Consider the following 20,172-nt stretch of genomic DNA (forward strand, 5'->3'; position numbering starts at 1 on the left):
TTGGTTGCTCTATTATGTCTGATTTTCTCTTACAGTTTAAGCAGGCCTAAATCCATATAAAACAGCAATGTTTAATGTTGGTTTCTACTAACACATTTTAGCAGAATACAAATAGCACATAAATAAACACCTACTCCACATGGACAAGATGTTCAAAGACAAGAATTAGCATACAATAAATGAATAAATTAAAGAAAATAAATCCCCTCTCTCACCATTTGCATGCGGCTGCCCTCTTGTTGGAGTAAACACACTGATTTAACCGGTAAATAAAGTCACAACACTCTTGCTGCATCGCTTGAGATTTAACCTTAACCCTCAAGAGTGTTGCATAACAGCAGCAAACTTGACAGATAAAACACAGGCTGTTAGCACCCCCACCCTCGTTCCCCACTGTTTGACTAGACAGCAGTATCCAAACACAGGGACTCCTCACTACACTGACTTTACAAGGACTAATTACCGGCTGGCACTGAGTGCAGACAGATGGTAGAGAGAGAGAGAAAGAGAGGTGGAGAAGGAGCACACACGGAGGGGATGAAAAGATATATATTGTCATTCAAGAGTATATGTGTGTGTGTGTTTATGTACATAAGCTAATTTGCATCAATAATTACCATCCACCCTGCAGCCTACAAAGAGCTGCCTAAATATTACAAACTGATGTCTGATGCCAGTTTCATTCCTCTGCTGACAGTCACAACATGGAACATTTTTCTATTATTGCCCCCTTTTTGATTGTCACGTTTTGACTGGGGACGATTTGCAGGAGATGAATAAAAGCAGCTTTTTTTTCTCAGTTCCTTCAGAAAACAATATGTGTGTTGTTTTGCTGTACAACATCACTGTCTAGGATTTAAAAAAGTTAAAAATCATTAGTCATTGTTCTGTTTAAAACTAAAACAACTACAATGAATATGATGATGTAATGTGGGAGTGGTCACGGCAGTTTTCCAGCTTGTTCAAACATCTAATTATGTGCTACTTTATTGTTTGGCTGGGTTTAGCTAATTGAAACTACTGTACCTGCTTAAGGTTAGAGATTACAGTGATGGTTTCACTGTTGGAAACTAGATATCAACTGGATAGTCTCAGGTGTTTAAGATATAATTGGTACACCAGAGACCAGAGGAAAAAACACTGGTGACTTTATTTGATATATATAAAAAGAATCACAGCAGTAAATTCTCCTCTTGCTGACTGTTCATAAAAGTGGAAATAATATGTTCTCCTGGCTCCTTTTGTAGGTCAGTGTACTGTAGCAGTTGTCGTGTTGCTGTCGAGCAATAATGCCTACATTCCCCTCTTTCTCTCCACGCCACCTCTGCCCCATCAAACTCCTCCTCTCTTACATCTTGACCCTTTATTCAATCCTTCTTTTTCAAGCCTTTCCTGCTTTTTCAACCTGCTTCCCCCACCCTACCTTGCTACTTATTCCTCCCCTCCACCCCCAATATTCTCCACTCACACCTCTCTTGTTAGCTGGGTGTAAATCTCCAGAAGTAACCCAGTAATTTAAGCAATTAGCATCTCAGATATGCGGGTGGCACCTAAATTACGACAGTGCAGTATAGTGATGCATGTAGCCCCGGATGGTGAATTTACAACCTCTCGTTACATATTCAACCAGCATAAATCAAGCAGTCCCCACTGATACACAGCCTTATGGGTAGGCACAGGCCGAGGTGGAGGGAACGGTCTCAGGGACATGAGTTAGTTAATCATGTGGAAATAAAAGGCATAACCTAGATTCTCTCTCACACACACACACACACACACACTGATATGGAGGGAAACACACACTGTATATGTACAGGTAGATGCAGTTACAGTACATGCAGTATCATCGCCTGAATATGCACTCACATATGCATCTATAATAAACATGGATGCTTATTCGCACTGTTCCACATACACACACACACACACACACTCACATACACACTCCTGAGTATACATACACAGACACACACATTTGCAGAAACAATGCATTATATAAACTAACACAAACAAAATAATCACAAAACTTAAAAACAATGCAACACTGAATCTAACCACAGATGTTTTGTTTTAGGTCTCTCCCCCACCTTCCCTGTCTTCCTCTAACTACTCCAAACACACACACACACACACATACTGTCTTGCACTCAGTTGAGTATTTCCGTGTGTTGATGGGCAAGACAACAGAACAAGCAACAACCACTGTGTGTGTGTGTGTGTGTGTGTGTGTGTGTGTGCATGTGTGTGCGTGTGTGTGAAGTGGTTGTGCATCTTTGGTGTTATCTCAGTGAATGGTTCTGGCCTTGGCATGAGGCGTCTGGTCGCCACAGCAGCAGCAGCGACAGCGAGTGAGTGATAACTGTAGTAAAAGTATAGTAAACAGTCTGAGTGATGGTGGCTGTCGGCAGGGCCAATTGAGCGTGTGACATTAGCCGCGCCACATCAGTGGAGAAGCACAACGGTAACGACAGCATCGCCACGCAGCACACTCAGGCTATCTGTTACTACTAAACAGCTGCCACACACACACACACACACACACACACACACACACACACACACACACACACACACACACACACACACAAACGTGTACACAAATTGAGCATATAGTCACTGATGGGGATAAATCAGACAGCTGCAGTTAGAATCTAGTTCCAAAGTTATCAATGGAAATATTTCTTTTTCCTGTGTGTGTGTGTGTGTGTGTGTGTGTGTGGGTGTGGGTGTGTGGGTGTGTGTGCTTGGGAGAGGCCACTGGTAACTCAATGCAGGGGAATCTTAGATATGAGGGTTTGGGTGCAGTTAGAAAGGTGAAAGGTCATAAGCTCGGTTCCCTGGAGGAAGACAACAAACACTGCTGCTCCCAAAGGAAAGAGACTCTGAGCATCATTAGAAAACACAGACACACACTCTCTATATACCACAAATCATTATAACTTGTAGTCATATAATGAGGAGGTCACCTTTTAAACCTTCTAAAAACTAATTCCCTGATGTCTCTCTCTTACTCTCACCTACCAGCTTCCCATGAGACCTGCTGACTGTGAGACTCGTAATTAGACACAGGGACACAGATGTGGGAGACACACACTTGCACATTGCATCTGAAAGGAAAATGGGGTTCATGGTTGGACAACAACTAATGCAAAATCCAGGATACAGCATCCCAATCACAATGACTGGCTGTGTCTGTCTGGAAAAAGGGCTAATAAACACCACATGAGGGGGAAAATACCTCCTGAAATTCATCACTGTTTCATAATACATAACCAAAACCAGCACAACAAACCTATTTTAATGTTATTCTACAGTGGATTACAGATTGTCTTTTACAGCATTCAAGAAAATCCAAATGCATGTAGAGGTACAGCTTTTCAGAAATGTTCATCTGACGGTAAATTTCAGCATATTTATTCCATTGTTTTGGCATTTAAAAGTGCTCTTTTATAAGAAGATAAGACAGAGGGACAGGTAAGTGGATTTTGCTACATTTGGACCATATTAAACTTTCAGGGGAAAGGAGAAAATATGTTCTGAGTGAAACAGGATTATCAATGCACCAGCATTACAGATTCCTCTAATTACAGGACATGGTCAAATGTGCGTGTTAAGGTATTTAAGTGTTGCTTTTGTACTGAAATGCTTTGTCTGTCTTTTGTCTGTCAGCAAAAGCAATACCCACACCAAGTTGCCATCACCTCTTGGCTTTCAGGGCAGTTTCTCATAAAAGGCTGCATTATAAATACTCCAGGAAGACCAGTTATATTCATGCCAAAGCCACAGGTCACAGAAAAGAAATGCAGATTTAAACAACCCAACAAACCAGAAGCCTTTCATTTTAAATAAACACCCAGATGATAGCGGCGGGTTTGACACTTAAGCCGGATAACTCCTACACAGTTCAAGTGTTTCTATCACTTGTTCTCCTCTTGGAGAAAGATACAGAGGGAGGGAGAGAGAATGGGAGGAAGAAGGAGAACAGCATTTAACCTCAGAGGGTCAGACCAGAAATTCAGTTGAAATTCTCTGTGATCAATAAGTCCGAGAAATACATGCACCCACACAGTGCTGTCATGGAGCACATATGAACCCATACATACAAAAATAAGGACAAAAATACACATTCCTAATAGGTACACACTAGCCCGAAACCCTAGACACTTCAGCATGACACACACACACTGACACACACAGTGGAAGAGCTGGCCTCAGCTGTGCTCTCCTCTCGAGTGCAGCACTAACTGACGGCTAATCGATTAGTGCTTGGTGACCCCTGACCTTGCAAGCTTCCTGCCTGACAGATTACACCTCCGCAGTTCCATAGGACTGCATTCGCCTGCCTGCCTGTGTGTGTGTGTGTGTGTGTGTGTGTGTGTGTGTGTGTGTGTGTGTGTGTAGCCTGGTGTTTTGCTTTCTGGCTCCACAACAGAATAAAAACAACATGTCTCAAATGCAGGACAGTCTATTTCATGAACACCACACATCTGAACATGTAGGCTTTATGACTGTATATGTAACTGTGTGAGAGGTGGTATGTTTTCATCTATGGCAGTACAACACACGGTGTTTGTTGTTGTTTGGGCGTGTGCTACGTGTTACTGTGGCGACACAGACGGTGTGCAGATCAGGCAGCTCTGCCTGGGAGGGGTGATGCATTTGTATGTGTGTATGTGTGTGAGGGTGTGTGAAGGCGTGTGTGTCTGTGTGTTAGGAGGTAGATAACAATGCCCCTCTCGGCAGGACACTGGTGCTCTCTTCCTGGCCTGCTCTGCACGGGAAACACCACCCCAATGCACACACACATGCACACAGATATTTATACCTGTATGTGTTACAATGACTTCACCAGCTCACACTGCACAGCTCTAACAAAAGGAAACAAGCCCTCATTGTAGACCAGTGTCCCCCACCACATACACACACACACACACTACAGGAGAGAGTGGTGCTTGCAGACTCAGCCGTCCGTTAGATCAGACAAGGTTAGCATTTTTATTCCGACACGGCTATTAATAATGAAATGATGCATGGCTGGCATATTCACTCTCTCCTTTCCTCTCCTCTCCTCTCTAAATTCCTTTTTACACTTGTACAAACTCTTGTACTGTAGGTAAACATGCCAGTTCACTTTGTGGTAAGGGGAAAATTCCCACTCCCATCAGTGTGTCTGTTAACATGTCTATGTGTGTGTAGTCTGCAGGGAGTTTCCAGATAAACTGAATTTGTTTGCTTTTTAATGACAGAGCTTAAGATATTCACACACACGTGTGCACACACCAGCATAACCACCTATCATGAATGAGCTGCTCTGTACTTTTCCCCTTAACACTATATGAGTGTGCATGTGTGGGTGCGTGTGTGAGACTAATGGCTGTGTGGTAATGGGTGCATGGTGAGAGAGATCTCTGTGTGCAGGTAGCCAGAGGCTTATAACCACAGTCCCATTGCCCACCAGGAGGTTGTCCACACACCACACAAATACACACGCACGCACACGCACACACGCACACACGCACACACACAAACACATCAGCTAGTCTTTTGTTCGACAGCCACTGAAGAAGTCATTCAGTGCAATAACAGGTTACATAATCCCTCTCTGAGTTAATCAGTCAGAAGCTTTGTTGATCAATCAGCAAAGTCAGTCAGTAAGTTAATTAGTCAGTCAGCTAATTAATTGCTTAGCTAAATGGAAATTATTGATATAAATTTTGCATAAAATCAAAGCCACTGTTGCACATTTCTGTCATGTAGTTAGATTATTCTCTATATGATAGAATAATAATATAATATAATGTTTTAAGTGATTTCTACTACAAATCCCTGGAGTGCTGTACTATAGCCTGGTTTCAGGCCTCTGAAACGCTGCCCATGTTACATGCCCACAATTTTTTTAGCATTTCAAACAGGTCTGTTGCTGTGCTCTAATTGATGTTTCACTGGTTAGAAAAAAAAAAAGTTGCATCAGTCAGAACGTTGTAGGATGAGAATGGGAATAGCATGACACTGTGCCAAACAGGATTTCAAACAAAAATGGTGACAAATATAAGTCATCCAATGCAAATACCCACTGTGTGTTTGACATGAGAATCATTGCGTTAACTGCTCACTACAACTCTTACTGCAGCTTCTGAATCAACTTTAAAAAATGGAATAGATGAGAAAATACATCAGCAATTACTGACTTGTTGGAGCAAGAAATATGAAATAGAAAATGACTGATGTGAACACGTCACACTGAATAATAGTGTCCATTACATCAAATTTTATATTAAATCTTTAATATTTAGGAGAACAGGTTTGTATTTTTAAATTACAAACACAAAGCCTTATAGCTTTTCAGTGCTTTGAACAAAATGCTAATGTCATACTCCCCAGGATACTGGAGGATTCGATTTTTATTTGGATTTTGAAAAACATTTGAAACACTAATGTAACATAAACAGGCCTCTATAATATTAGTGTTACAGACTAAGTTGCCTGTAGAACAGCCTTCACTGACGGCTGTCCTCTTCGTCACCCAATGTTTTGACCAGTTTCAATTCAAAATTTATTTTAGGGAAAATGCAATTTAAGGAAATCACAGTTTAATTTTGTTTTATCCAAATCCAGCCAAATATTTATATGCTTGATGTGCCACTGAAATAAATTTAAAATCCAGCTAATAATTCCAGTGTGATAATTTAACTTTAATAGTCCTGTATGGATACATTTTTCATTGGGCAGCATAGCTGTAGAATCTTTATGTAAAATTTTATGTATGTTTTCTTTGAAGAGAGTATACCTACCTACTCTCAGACCGAATAAAAGTAATTGTACTTTTATGCTTAAGGTAAATGAGGCATCATAACAGCTTCAACAGGAACAGATGGGAAATTGTGTGTGTGAGGCCATCATGTCTGTCTGTGTAGCTTTTAGGGTAACGTGATCACACTAAGCAATGGGTGTGTACGTGTGCACTGGTAGGGGGTGTGCAGCATGAGACAGGAGCAGTCAGGGAGGATGAGGGAGGTAGAAGAGGAGGAAAAGGGAGGATAGAAAGAGGAAAAGGGTGTGTATGTGTGTGCGTGGGGGGGTTACATGCACACATTACACATCTGTGTGGACCCTCTGTGTTCCCATAAAACACAGATGGCAAGATGGATAGAGAAAGTAAGCAAGGGAGGAGAGAAACTTCTGCTATCACGCTGTCTCCTTCTACACAAAAAAACGTACCAAAAACAAACAAGCAAACAGCAAAGACTGTGGTTAGTGCATTGTGGTTAAATCTCTACAACCTATCCTCTGGCTGCAGCCTTGGCCTTTAGACATTTGATAGAAGATAGAAAGAAGGAGAAAATTAAAGGCATATTCTTCTTCAAATATAGAGACAACCAGTCTAAAAGAAAAAATAAATGATAATGACATACAGTAAATAAGAGAAGAGAAAGAAAAAGAAAAGACTACAATACACCATTTCCATCAGTCCCGACAACATAAGCTCCAGCTCTGATCCTGAATGAGCCAATATAGTTCATTTAGACAGTCGACAAAAAGCTGTGTATGTATGTGTGTCCATTACAGAGGGCAGTTAAACTAAATCAGCAAATAATGTGAATGTCGAGCTTCTAAATGCTAGGACAGGTGCCAACTGAGAGACTAAATGAGAGAAATGAATAAAACATACACATTGCACTCTCTTTTTCTCCCTCTCTCGCTCTGTCTGTCACCCACACACAAGCACAAACACAGTGAGAGAAATGAACGCTGACATTAAGTCGATGGTATGAATAATTCCCTGTAGTCCTCATCTCCAACCAACCGCTGACCTTTAACACAGGAAGTGATGCTGATGCAAGAGATAGGGTACAAAAAGGAAACTGCAGAAAAGCAACCAACTTGACTTGGAGTGTGGGGCTGGTTGACAAACACGCAAATGCAACCCTGCACATGTCAAACACATTCGCAACCCTAGAAACAACATAAATTGCCATCAAACTGAACTTGGCCAATTTTGACTTTTTATTATTCAGATTCAATGCCACACACAATAGCAAGGAGCAGATTATCTTTTAATGATAAAATAACAACTTGTTCACTTAGATTCAACCCTGTGAAAATGTTTGCAAATTTACAGTAGACATAGAGCAACATTTCCTGCTATACTGCAGCCTATGACCCTTGAATTTGACCTTTTCAGACCAACAACATTCAATATTTACCCACAGAAGCAGCAGCACGCTGTATGACAAATGTTATCATATGTCTAGGAAAAATCACAATTAAACTGTTCTCCTTTCTTCTAACTATTAGATTACACTGTCAAACCCTGGAACGGTATAGCTCATGTTTATTTGTGTACATTTTGTTTTCTCTTCAGTGTAAGATGTTACTGTTTATAGTATTGTAATATGATTTTATATTGTGGTAAAGCTTCACAGGATTAAGCTTCAGTTTATCAGATGAATAAACATAAAACTGACATTAAAACTTTAAACATGATGTTTATATCAGACACGTATCTGCCTCATCTTTGTTTGGATTATGAAAGAGAGTCATAACTTCCTTTTTCCTGTCAAAAAGCTTCAGTGGGCAGCACTACAAAAATGCTTAAAGCATATTTGAAGATTCTTAAAAATACCTTCAGAAAATTAGTGCATTGTGGTTAAATGACTTTCTGGGCTGTTCAAATATCACAGGACATTTTGATGTAATGGAAATACATGTGGCACACACTGGGCCTGACTGTAATGTTTAGTGTAGTAATGTGCAAACTGTTTGTTGTCTTCTTGTCTTACATTCAGGATGACTGTACTTTATTACGATCAGGCCAATGAAGCAAATTAGATTTTTTTTTTGGGATAGAAGAAAGAAAGGAGAGATGACTATGGTTCAAAAAGGAGGAGAAATAATATACCTCACTGTCTATTTTAGATTAGTGTGTGTGTGTGTGTGTGTGTGTGTGTGTGTGTGTGTGCGTGTGTGTGTGTGTGTGTGTGTGTGTGTGTATGTGTGCAAGCAGTGACATACCAGGTTGGCAGAGATATTTTGGTAACTAGGACAAGAGAGAAAAAGAGAGACAGTGAGGAAGACAAAGGCAAGAAAGATGAAGAGATCGTTTAGAAGATTCCCCCTCGCTTCCTCTGTCGCCTTTCTTCACCTCCTCCTCCTCTCCCAGCTGATTGACAGTGACCCCTCCTCCCCCACTCAGCGCTCTTTGATTGACAGGACTCCCCAGACTGAGGCTCTTATCCCCTGAAACAATCCCTGCTCTGCTCTTCCTCACCTCCTTTCTCCTGTGTCTGCCTAGTCAAGCCTCTACTCTCCCTCTCCCCTCACCCTCATCCTCCCCTTACTCCTCCCTTTTTATTTTACTCTGTGTAATGCTTTCTTGTCATCTTTGCCTCCTCCTCCTCCATTCGTTTCTCCATCCCTTCATCCTTCCTCTCTTTCCCATCATCTCTTCCTCAAGCTGTGACCCCTCTTAACCCTATAGATTACACACGGACACACATAAACACACACACAAGAGTACACACAAACACACATACACACAGAGAGGGAACCCTCTTAAACCCCTCAGGCTTATGTGGGCCCCTTTAGACGTTGAGAGGACACACACTGGTACCCATAACCCCCCTACACTCACACACAATATCATACACTTTCAAACCGCCTTCCCCAAGTCTTGACACTGATCTAAGCCCTGAGCACACGCTGTCTGAGACTATAACCCCCCCAAAACCACACACACACAGACACACAGCCTGAGCCTATTAAACCAATCGAAGAATCCTAAACAGGCAGGGAGCTGAGCAGTGTGGTAGGTAACCCCTCAGGGCCACAGACAGAGTAAAACAGAGTCAAAGACGGAAAGAGAAAAAAGACAAAAAGAAGGAGAAAAGAAGGAGGGAAGGCGGTGAGGAGAAGCAAGGGGGAGAGAAAGAGGAAGACAGACGAGAATCGAGGGAGCTGCTGTGTTGAAGGAGAAAAAAGAAAAAACAAAAATGTTAAATGATTGGAAAAAAGGACAGGAAGAAAAACAAGGACGAGAAAGAGGATGGCAGCTACACACACACAAACACAGAGGAGTGAAAGGAGAAAACAGAGGAGGAGAGTGGCTGTGGCTCTTTGGGAGTCAAGCAGGCGTATGATAGGATATCGTTGCATGTCGTTAACCCTATATTAACCCTGAGAGAGAGCAGGACTCTTACTGCACTGCAACATGGATTAACTGGGCCACACACACACACAGCCACCATAAGCTAGCTGTCAGTCACACATACACACACACAAATGCACACAAGCACTGATATCCTCATTGACACCATGCAATGAGCTGTCAATCACATGCAAGCACTCTTTTCTCTCCATTTTTTAGCTTTTTGTATCAACAAATGAAACAGCATATGTCGTCTTATTTTCTTAATTTGATGTTTTTCCTGTTGGAGAGAAGGGCAGCAGTCTTTTAATCTGTTAATTGTTTTTAGGTTTGAGTTGACTCTGCACTGTGAGCCTGCTGTCTGTTTACTCCACTGATGACCTGGGGAGAGTATTGGCTGTCACATGTCACCTCCAATACACATGAAGTCACTAGTTTCCACACTGTCATTCAGGAGCTCAACAGGAAGCTGTAACATGCGTGATGGTATGGTATGAATGTATGCTCTGTCCTCGTTGCTACAACCATCCACCAGGAGTCATTAGTGCAGTGAGAAGAACATGATCCCTCACTGGCTTCCACCTCCAGGATATTGACAGTAAAACCAGAATCGCTGCAGCTCTGAACTGAGCCAGAACTTGTCCTTTACAAAGATTTTACATAAAAATATGAACTACTGTGTGCAAATAGTTATTTTAATTATTAATGCCGGAGCATGAACACAGATCTCTGTTGGCCAGAATTACTTGGTCAGATCATCTATAAAACAAACTGCACCACAAATTGTTTCTCTTAAAACAATTTTTCTTAAAAGTCATGAGAAAATGAACTCAAATATTGTGTGTACTGTATTTCAGAAGATAAAGAAGTCCAACAAAATTAAAGTGTATGGTTACATATCTACTCTACATATCTATCTGAACTAGCAGTTCCTACATTAGCTTTTGAGCTAAAGTCTCCTTCTCATCTAGTCCCATTCAGAATTGACTCATACACTGTGAGGCAACTGTATGTATGAACTCATGAACCTGCTCATGAGAAAATACGTACACTTCTAAATTGCACAAAGCTTTATCAAAAGTGTCTTTCAGTATTTCTGCAGATTAACATTTGAAGAAAGGCTCTTTTTTTGCTGTAGGGGTGTATTTAATTATTTTCATTCTCACATTCAAAAATATGTCATTTGCCGGGGTGGCGAACTTTGGCATATAACAATATATATATAATCGCCTGTTTACAAGCTGTGACACACTTATAGCTCTTATTTGGACTCTCTCTGTCTCTCTCTCTCTCCCCACATGTTTGGGTTGGACAGCAGAGATCCAGATGTTAAACTTTTAGTCTGTGAACCACTGTGAATACAAGGGGGGCTACAGGAAGTATCCCACGGTATCCACGGTAACCTTGACATTCCATCCTGACCAAGTTCCCTGACATCTCCCACAATTCACTCTGCTCCTCTCTTATAGCCATGAAATGCACACACGCGCGCGCGCGCGCACACACACACACACACACACACACACACACACACACACACACGCTAATTGACCTTGGACCAAGGAATTGCTCCGACTTGTCTTTTAACTTCCTGCCTGAGCTCAAAGTAGCGATGTGTCACGTCTTGCAATTTGGCATCTACTTGTGATCACCTTGTGACTGCGCTTTAGCAAATATATGGCCAGTTTGATAATTGTACAGTGAAGGATGGACAGAACCAAAAAAAATACAACTTTCTTCTATAGCAGTCAGACAAACACCAACCACTATTTACACAGCAGAGCTGATCAGATCAGGTCTTCACATGGTTATCGTACTAATAATTACAATATAGTCATAATAGTCACAGTGACTAGGGTGAGTGATTGTTTGTGAAGAATGTAAAAAACTGATAAGAAGCAGAGCTTTTGAACAGAAACAGCAACTGCAAGTTAATGACAAATACAACTATGTGCCAACATTGATCTTCTTAATCCAATATCTTCAATGGTATCACAATTTACGACTTCCTCACAAAGACGTGCGATACCAACTTTGAGACAGTAGGCTGTATGAACCACCCTGTACCATGACTTTTATCTGCACGAAATATACTTTAACCACCTAGAGCAACGAAAGCCATAAGACAAAAAGTGATAGAACAAACCCAGAAAACATCAATCTACTATCCCACATATTTGATATGTGTCTAATGTATCACCTATTCTTTCAGTGCCCCCCCACCCACCACCACCACCACCACAACACACACACACATACACAAGGACGAACACATATTCAGGCACACACACCTTCCAGGCAAATGTATAATGGTGTGTAAGCTGAGATGTCTGAGCTAGCCAACAAAAACAGAAAAAAGGGGGTTGTGATGTAAAGATACTATAACGTCCTGCACACACACACTGTCCATCATGAAGCCTCTTGCATTTTTGTCTCACATAGCACATGTGCACACACATACAGACACACACACAACCAAAATGAGATGTATGCTCTTTGAAATAGTGCCGTCAAAGCTCACTTTGAGACACAAGTGTTTATCCACTTCATAAGATTTCTCCAAACAGAAATAAGTGGGGGAGGTGAGAGAAAGGAGAGCAGAATCCTTAAATGCTATAAAACTGGGAATTAAGGTGTTTGACTTGAGAGCGGAGGAAAATTTAATCTTCTGTGTGTCAACCTATAATCATACATGACAAAGATTGGAATTTATTTCCATGAGGTCAAGGTATGAAATTATTTCTTGTGTTAAGCAGAGTTCAAATTGTTAAAATAAAGTACTTAAACACACACTCACAAAAAAAATACACAAATACCAAGAACTACTATATTAGTCTCTGTAAGATCTGATTTGATAAAAAAAGGAACACCTTGGAAACTGTAACTTGTGTATTTCACCTTAGAAGAAAGTCATGTCACCTAAAATATTTGTTCCCAGCATGATCTTTGGCAAAAGACAAAACAATAATTTTACACCCCTGGCTGCCTTGACTGTCAAAACCACAAACAAAAAAAGAGATTTATATCTTGATGTCATGATGTAATTGAGAGTTTGCTAAACAAGAACTATCACTACATTACTGACCATGTAATCACTGAATTAAATTAGATCCCATGAAATAATATTTAAAGACTTACTGTACACAAATCTAATCCTTTTTTTCATCCAATATTTAAGGTAGGTTTGACCTTCTGCTGGCCACAATAAAAATGTTCAATGGGCTCTCTTATAATTGTGGCAAGAACCAGCCCTATATCACCTCTTTCCTTGTGAATTTCTCTCTGCCAAACACACACAAATGTATGCGTAGAAAAACCTGCTCACAGAGGGTTAAAACAACTGCCAAGAAGAAATCAGATTAAAATGAGGTTGGATCTCATTTCAGTTTTTCTCTGTCACTTTTTTCTTTGCTCATGACCCATTTTCCTGTGCTGCTGCAGGAGAGACGGTGGAGAGAAGGAGGGTAAGGGAGGGATAGCTTCTCCTCCATCTCGACTGACAGACAGACAGGAAGAAAAAAGAGAGTCAGAAAGACAGGAGTGGCAGAGAAAACGACAGACAGCTTCTGCTAGTCAACAGCTTTGAGGAAACACACACTCATTTGAGCACTGTTTGTTCACTCATGTCTGAAGATGTGTGTGTGCGTGCGTGCGTGCATGTGTGTGTGTGTGTGTGTGCGTACGAGCCTGAATCTGTCAGATTTGAGGTAGTAACTGAACAGCTGTTATGTGTTTGTGTCCCAGCTACACAGGTTAATGATACTGAAAAACAAATGGACATGTAAATAAAATGTCAGTATGGACATTTAGTTCCTGTTATGCACAAGTCCTGCTGTTTGTCTTATACATGCAAAGCCTGAGTCTCACATTTCACCGTCTTCTTTCAGAAGCCATCGATTCTACCTGACAAGCATCTATTTCAGGAGTGACAACAGATCATCTAAACACAGAAACATCCCATCCTATGCCATTCAAATAGGTCAGTCGCTCATCCAGTGTGTGTGTGTGTGTGTGTGTGTGTGTTTCTGCACAGGACAGAAAAAGTCAGAGATGGAGTGAGAGGCTGTACCTGTCGATGATAACGGGGTCTGAGGGTGTCTCATTACGGTTTCCGCAGCTCTTCTTGTCACAGCACCGACTAACAGAGGAAAAGAAAGCCAAAGAAGATACAGGTGAAATTTAGAAAAGAGTCAAACATGGGTAACATATCCTACATTACATAAAAGTTCCCATTTAGTTGTTTCAATGGGGGTGATACCATGTTGCATCATGTGCTTTGTCTGTGCTGATGTAGACAACCACATTTACAGCAACAGAGCAAATCGGGCCAACAGGAGTTTTAGATCAAGTCTGCTATGCTGAGCAAGTCTCCACTGACAGCATGGATAAAAATAGACATATATGACAAGGAAAGTGAGTGTATACGAAACAAAAACTGTTTAAGGGGACTAGCCAGCTGGTGCCAACTAAAACCCAGCTACATCTTACACATAGTAAAGAGACTAACTGATCAAGGCATTTTAAAACAGATATTTCACTAAAACCACATCTGGATCAAGATCCAGCTACTGACCAGTTTATCTCAGTGATCCCTATTTTATTACAACCCAGTTTGTTATAGATGATGTGTGTGTTCTGTGCAGTGGCCGTACCCACTGGCTCTCATTACTATTTGGCAGATATGGCCACAGTTAGCCTGACAAAGATACAGCTAGAGACACATCCAGATGCTTCTTTTCACACCTCTGTGCACCCCTGCTGTATATAGGAAAAAGAGCTTGTTCGAGCCAGAGGCACTGCTGCTTTTTTCATCATCACAACCACTACATCATCTTTGTGATTAGTGTTTGGATCAGCTTTGGATCCTGTTCCAAGTTGGTGCATTTCCGGATTTGTTAAGACACCAAGTTAAAAGATCTGCTGGTTTAATAGTAGAGTATTATTCCCAAATTATTCAGGTAGTCATTTGTCTAAAATAGCAATCAGGATGTCCCCAAAGAATGCAACAATGGTGATGAATATTATCAAAAAATATTTTAAATCTCTGGCACTTCATTATAAAACATCTGCTTTTACTTATTTACTTTGAAATAATGCCATGAATAACAGTAAATAACAGTCACTGAGATATGATGTGGATGCCTTATGGAGAAGGCAACTAACAGGTCAGTCTTGGATCTGCATACAACTTGTTTTGTATCTGGAGCAATGCATGATGTAGTTTTAGACCAGTAAATATTTACTGTTCTGCTCATTTGAAAAAAAGTAAAAACTACAGCTTCCATCCTATTAGTACAGATGAAGAGGTGATTAAGATAGCGAGAGACAACTATAGAGGCCAGCGGCTCAAAGGAGCAGAAGGTGGGACAAACACACAGTAAGAAACATAAAAACCTGGCAAGTGCACCACAGTTCACACATGTACATACAAGTCTGTCAAAAAAAAAAAAGCTTTCTTACCTACATCAATTATGAATAAAGGTGTAAGGTGGGGGAGGATAAAGCCAAGGGGGAGTGGTAGTTAAGAGTTAATGGGTGAGTGTGGGAGAGAACGCTCAAGCAAGAGGGTGAGAGCGATGGGAAGAGGTTTGAGTGGGAAGCAGGGGAAGGGGAGATGTCTCAGGTTTCCCACCGTCACAGATGGTAGAGGTGAAAAGAAAAAGACTGATACGTTACACCTTACATATTGTCTCCACTATCTCTGCCTCTCTTTCTGCTCCTCCTGTCATTTCCTTTCTGCTGCTCTGTGATCTGGGTCACTACACGGCCCCCTCGCAGAAGAGTGAAGAGCCAGCAAAAGGTTAGAGAGGAAGACGACGGGAGATAAAGGAATAGGAAAACAGAGCAGGAGGAGGGAGGAAAGCTACAGCTTGTGGAAGCAAAGGTGGGATGTGGGGAAGGAAGGGGAGGGGTGGATGAGGAGGGGAGAGTAAGGGAGGACAGAGGAGGAAGAGGAGAAGGAATAGAGTGGAAGATGTTATAAATGGAGGGGGAGTGGGAAGGAAAACGATGGGCGGGATAGGGGTAATGTAGCACTCATAGCTCTGAATCCTGGTGATCTAATCATCTGCTGTCCTCCTGCATCTTCCCCTCCTCCCCTCTATACACACACACACACACACACACACACACACACACACACACACACACACACACACTTAAACAATAGAGTCTCCGTAGCATGAACTGGAGGTGCCATTATCAACTGTTCTTTATGTGAAACTATAAATAATGTAATTAATAGATGTTTACTGTATTTTGCAATCAGTCACAATTAGCCAATTAATGGAAAATGAATTGTGAACAATTTACAGGTTACACTTGTGAAGATTATTAATTTGAAGATTTTTATGTAATTCTATATGAAATATTGTTGGATTCAGTCTGTTGGTCAAACAAAAGAAGAAATCTAAAGACATTAGTTTGGGCTCTGGGAACAAGTCACAGAAATTTTATGGACCAAATATTTAATCACATAATTATACAAGTGTGGACATTTGACTGCTGTGCACCATGATGTAAAAATGAATAAAGGTTACCTTCTTGCAGTTTATCTGTTCATTATCTGTGTTTTTTTTTTGTTGTCACTTCATGAGATATACAATCAGTTTATTTTTCTTCTTTGAGTACGATCGTCGCATGAGTTTCCCCGCATTTTATTTAAAACTTTATAAATGTAACGTATGATCAACTTAAACCATTTTTACTAAATACATGAGATGTACAGTACAGTAGCCTGCATTGTCCAATCTGGAATAAAACCTTTCATCAGTTCATGCCAGAGCTCCAACCAGGTTTTCGGCACTGGGCTGTGTGGTGGCAGATTGGCTGGGAGCATATGGCTAATAGCACCACCATGACAATGAGCCACACTGATTAATGGACACCCTGAGCTCTTTGTGTTTGTGTTCTACATTGTGTGTTGTGTGTTCTCACATGCTGCACAATCAGCATGTGAGAACACGAGGCAACAGAAGTAACTTTGACCTCAGGGGCTGTTGCAGACAAGTGAGAGTTTACACTTGCACACAGTCATATTGTCTGCACTGCTACACCGTGGCTCCCCCAGAGGAAAAGTTTGGATAATCCTGCAGGACAGACAGGGTGTACATATTGTAATGTAGTACATGTATGCTGTATTTTTTGCAATGGAAACAGTTTATTCATGTCCATAATTCATTCCACACATGATGAACAACAGTAATTTACAGTAAAATCTGTTGCCAAATACAATTTATTTATAAACTTCTTCTAAATCACATCAGAAATTCAGTGGGGGTTTCTCTAAACCTCTGCAGCTGAACTGCCTGAGGAATATTCAGCGAGCTATAGAATAATATATTGGTGCTCCTGATTTCACGGTTAAAATCCCTGCTTGTGCATATAGATGAACCCCAATTTATATTGTTGCACTTAAAGTTTTTCAGTGACAAGAACAACTTAATTCATATGCTAAATTTGAATTTTTTAACTGTGTGCACAAGTGAGCGTGCATATGCATACTACTCTGTATGTGTATACGTGTGTGTGTGTGTGTGTGTGTGCGCGCGCGCAACCCTGCCTATATTTTATAGTCAGATTGTGAAGGAAGGCCCATTTATTAGCCATGAAACAACAGGAGGGTTCAGATTGACTAATGAGTTTCTCTGTGTCCTAATTAACCAGGCATCACAGACACACACTCCACACATTCATCCACACACACATTTTCTATTGTATAGGATAGGTTGGTAAAACATCTCTATAAATAGAACTCTTTCCTCTCAACCTACTTCCAAAGAAATTCATCTTTAGACTATAATTAAAGCAACTCTAAAACTTATCTTCCTCAACAGATATTCCTCCATGTATGTGTATGTATGTGTGCATCTAGGTGTCTATGTGTGAGATGGTTAATGAAGTTAAAATAAGGAATGAACCAAGTATGTGGTATGAGAAAAGAGGGAAAGGGAAGAACTGTGATGAGGAACATTCTGGAGGAAGGAAAATATATGACGCAGTCATCCTCACCTGCACATGATCTCATGTGTCAGCAGCACTCTGCACATCTCTGGGTTCTTGTCTTGGCCTTCATAAACTATCGGCTGAAAAGAGACAGAGAAAACAAAACAGAGTTAAGAAAAGGAAACAGAACAAACTCGAGCAAATAGTCTTCCCCATCCAGTGTTGTGAAGATGTGGATGCTAAAAGTTCTATTCTTTTACACTCCTTAAACAGCTTGGCACCGTGGTCTTTACAAAAATAGGATGTTTGTTGGAGAATGAAAAAAAAAAGTAGATAAATACACGTTACAGCAGCGAGACAGTGCATGCAGATTTGACCCAAATTCAACTACTGTGCCAATGTTGATGGTAATGAAGGAATATGACACATGATGTGTTTTTAATGGTTTTTGGACAACAGTTCAGCTCTAGAGCACACAGGAGTGAACTATATCAGGCTACTTGTTGGTGGGATTAATACCAGACTTGTCTAATTACAGCCAAACTTCCAGAAAGTAACTGCAACTTTGCATTATGTCATGTCTAACAGCCTATAATCATATTTGAGTGAACATATGACAATTACTCCTAATCTTGTTAAAGCTGAAGTGTCAGTCAGACCCTCTGATATTATCTCCATCAGTGCATGGATGCATAAAAACGTATTTGCATGTTTTCAATACACTGCGCTCAGCATATACCCAACTGGTGACAGGTGATTATTATATTCAGCAGCACTGTGGGAACATATCAGTGTTTTACTGGAAGGAATTGGTGTTTTTCCAGGAGGTTAGGGCACTAACACTGAGAGTGTTGTTTGGGTAACAGGTTAGTTTCCCCCTCACTTCAAAGTATATGCAGTTCAGCAGTAACATCTCTACATCACACTCACACCCACTGTCTCTGCATGGGGTGTCTGTCAACCCCCTCCCTCCACACAATAACAACCATATCTCATCTGCTCACATGCTGATTAGGTGAATGTCTGAAGTCAAAAGTTACCAAGAATAAAGTCATATAATCACAAAGTGCTGGTCACGAAAGCTGAAAAGGGTGTTTTAGCTGAGGCTTCACCTGCTTCACTTATAAAATATTTCTGATCCTGGTAAGGAAGCTCAGAATAAAATGAAAGCACAAGTCACACACCACTGAGCTATCCATCAATCAATACACACGCCCTGTCTGTCTTTGGTCTATTCCAGTCTGTTTGATCTGTCATTCCAAGCTGCACCAAGTCTCACCAAGTGACAGACTCACTTTTCTCAGGCAACGGTACAGAAGCGTCACTGTCCTTTATAATAGTCCTCAGCTGAGGTGCAGACTACCTGCTGCCATCAGGGGAACATTAGTGGGAGTTAGCAAATGAAGGTCATTTAGTAATTAACTGACACTGTACATAGAAAACTAAAAATATGGCTTAATTAAATGTAACACGGATGATACATATTCACATATTGTGTAACAGTTATTTGTGTACCAAACAAACTGTGTGTTCCATAACTTATCTCAAAACAGTCTGAGTACATGATTCCTCTCCTTATTTATTTTTTTACATTTGCTGAAGGTGTTGGTGCCATTTTAGACTTGGTTAAAGGTCACAGCACAGAAACTTTACATCACATTAGTTTGTGTATTAATGCCAATGAATATGTTTGCCTTTTGGAAACCACTGGCTCTAAGAAATGATAGATGAGTGTGTGAAGAAGCACATAGGACACAAAGGACAAGCCTATAAAGAACAATAATGTAGGATTCTTGTCTGTGTCTGGGTCTAGGCTGCCCTCTTGAAGGCCCCAGGGTGAACATGTTCCATATGGGGCCCCAACATGAGCCAAAGGTGTAGACTGAGCCCCTCATTTGTAGACTCTATAGCCCTACATGGCCCTCAGAAACTAGCTTGGAGCCCCACAGCATTAATAGAGGTTAGTGGTAGTGGCGGTACAGTCTGAAGGCCCCATTACAATATAGTTGTAGCCTAAAGCATTTGATACTAATAGTTGTCTCCAGGACTCTCTGTGTTTCTGGAAATGGAGCCCCGATTTGTTT

The 20,172-nt window shown here is 40.9% G+C and overlaps 1 protein-coding gene across 3 annotated transcripts in view; it reads right to left on the reverse strand.

Annotated features, from left to right (window-relative positions):
• Positions 1-20,172, reverse strand: part of LOC113143087 (transcription factor COE1-A-like) — a 76,707-nt gene that overhangs the window by 48,987 nt on the left and 7,548 nt on the right. For all 3 annotated transcript variants that reach the window (XM_026328551.1, XM_026328550.1, XM_026328552.1), the window contains exons 5-6: positions 18,155-18,228; positions 14,214-14,282 (exon numbers count right to left, since the gene is read on the reverse strand). In XM_026328551.1, coding sequence (XP_026184336.1) covers positions 14,214-14,282; positions 18,155-18,228 — 143 coding nt within the window. The remainder of the gene's footprint in view (positions 1-14,213; positions 14,283-18,154; positions 18,229-20,172) is intronic.

This window comes from Mastacembelus armatus, chromosome 14 (genome assembly GCF_900324485.2).
Source record: "Mastacembelus armatus chromosome 14, fMasArm1.2, whole genome shotgun sequence".
Taxonomy (NCBI): Eukaryota; Metazoa; Chordata; class Actinopteri; order Synbranchiformes; family Mastacembelidae; genus Mastacembelus; species Mastacembelus armatus.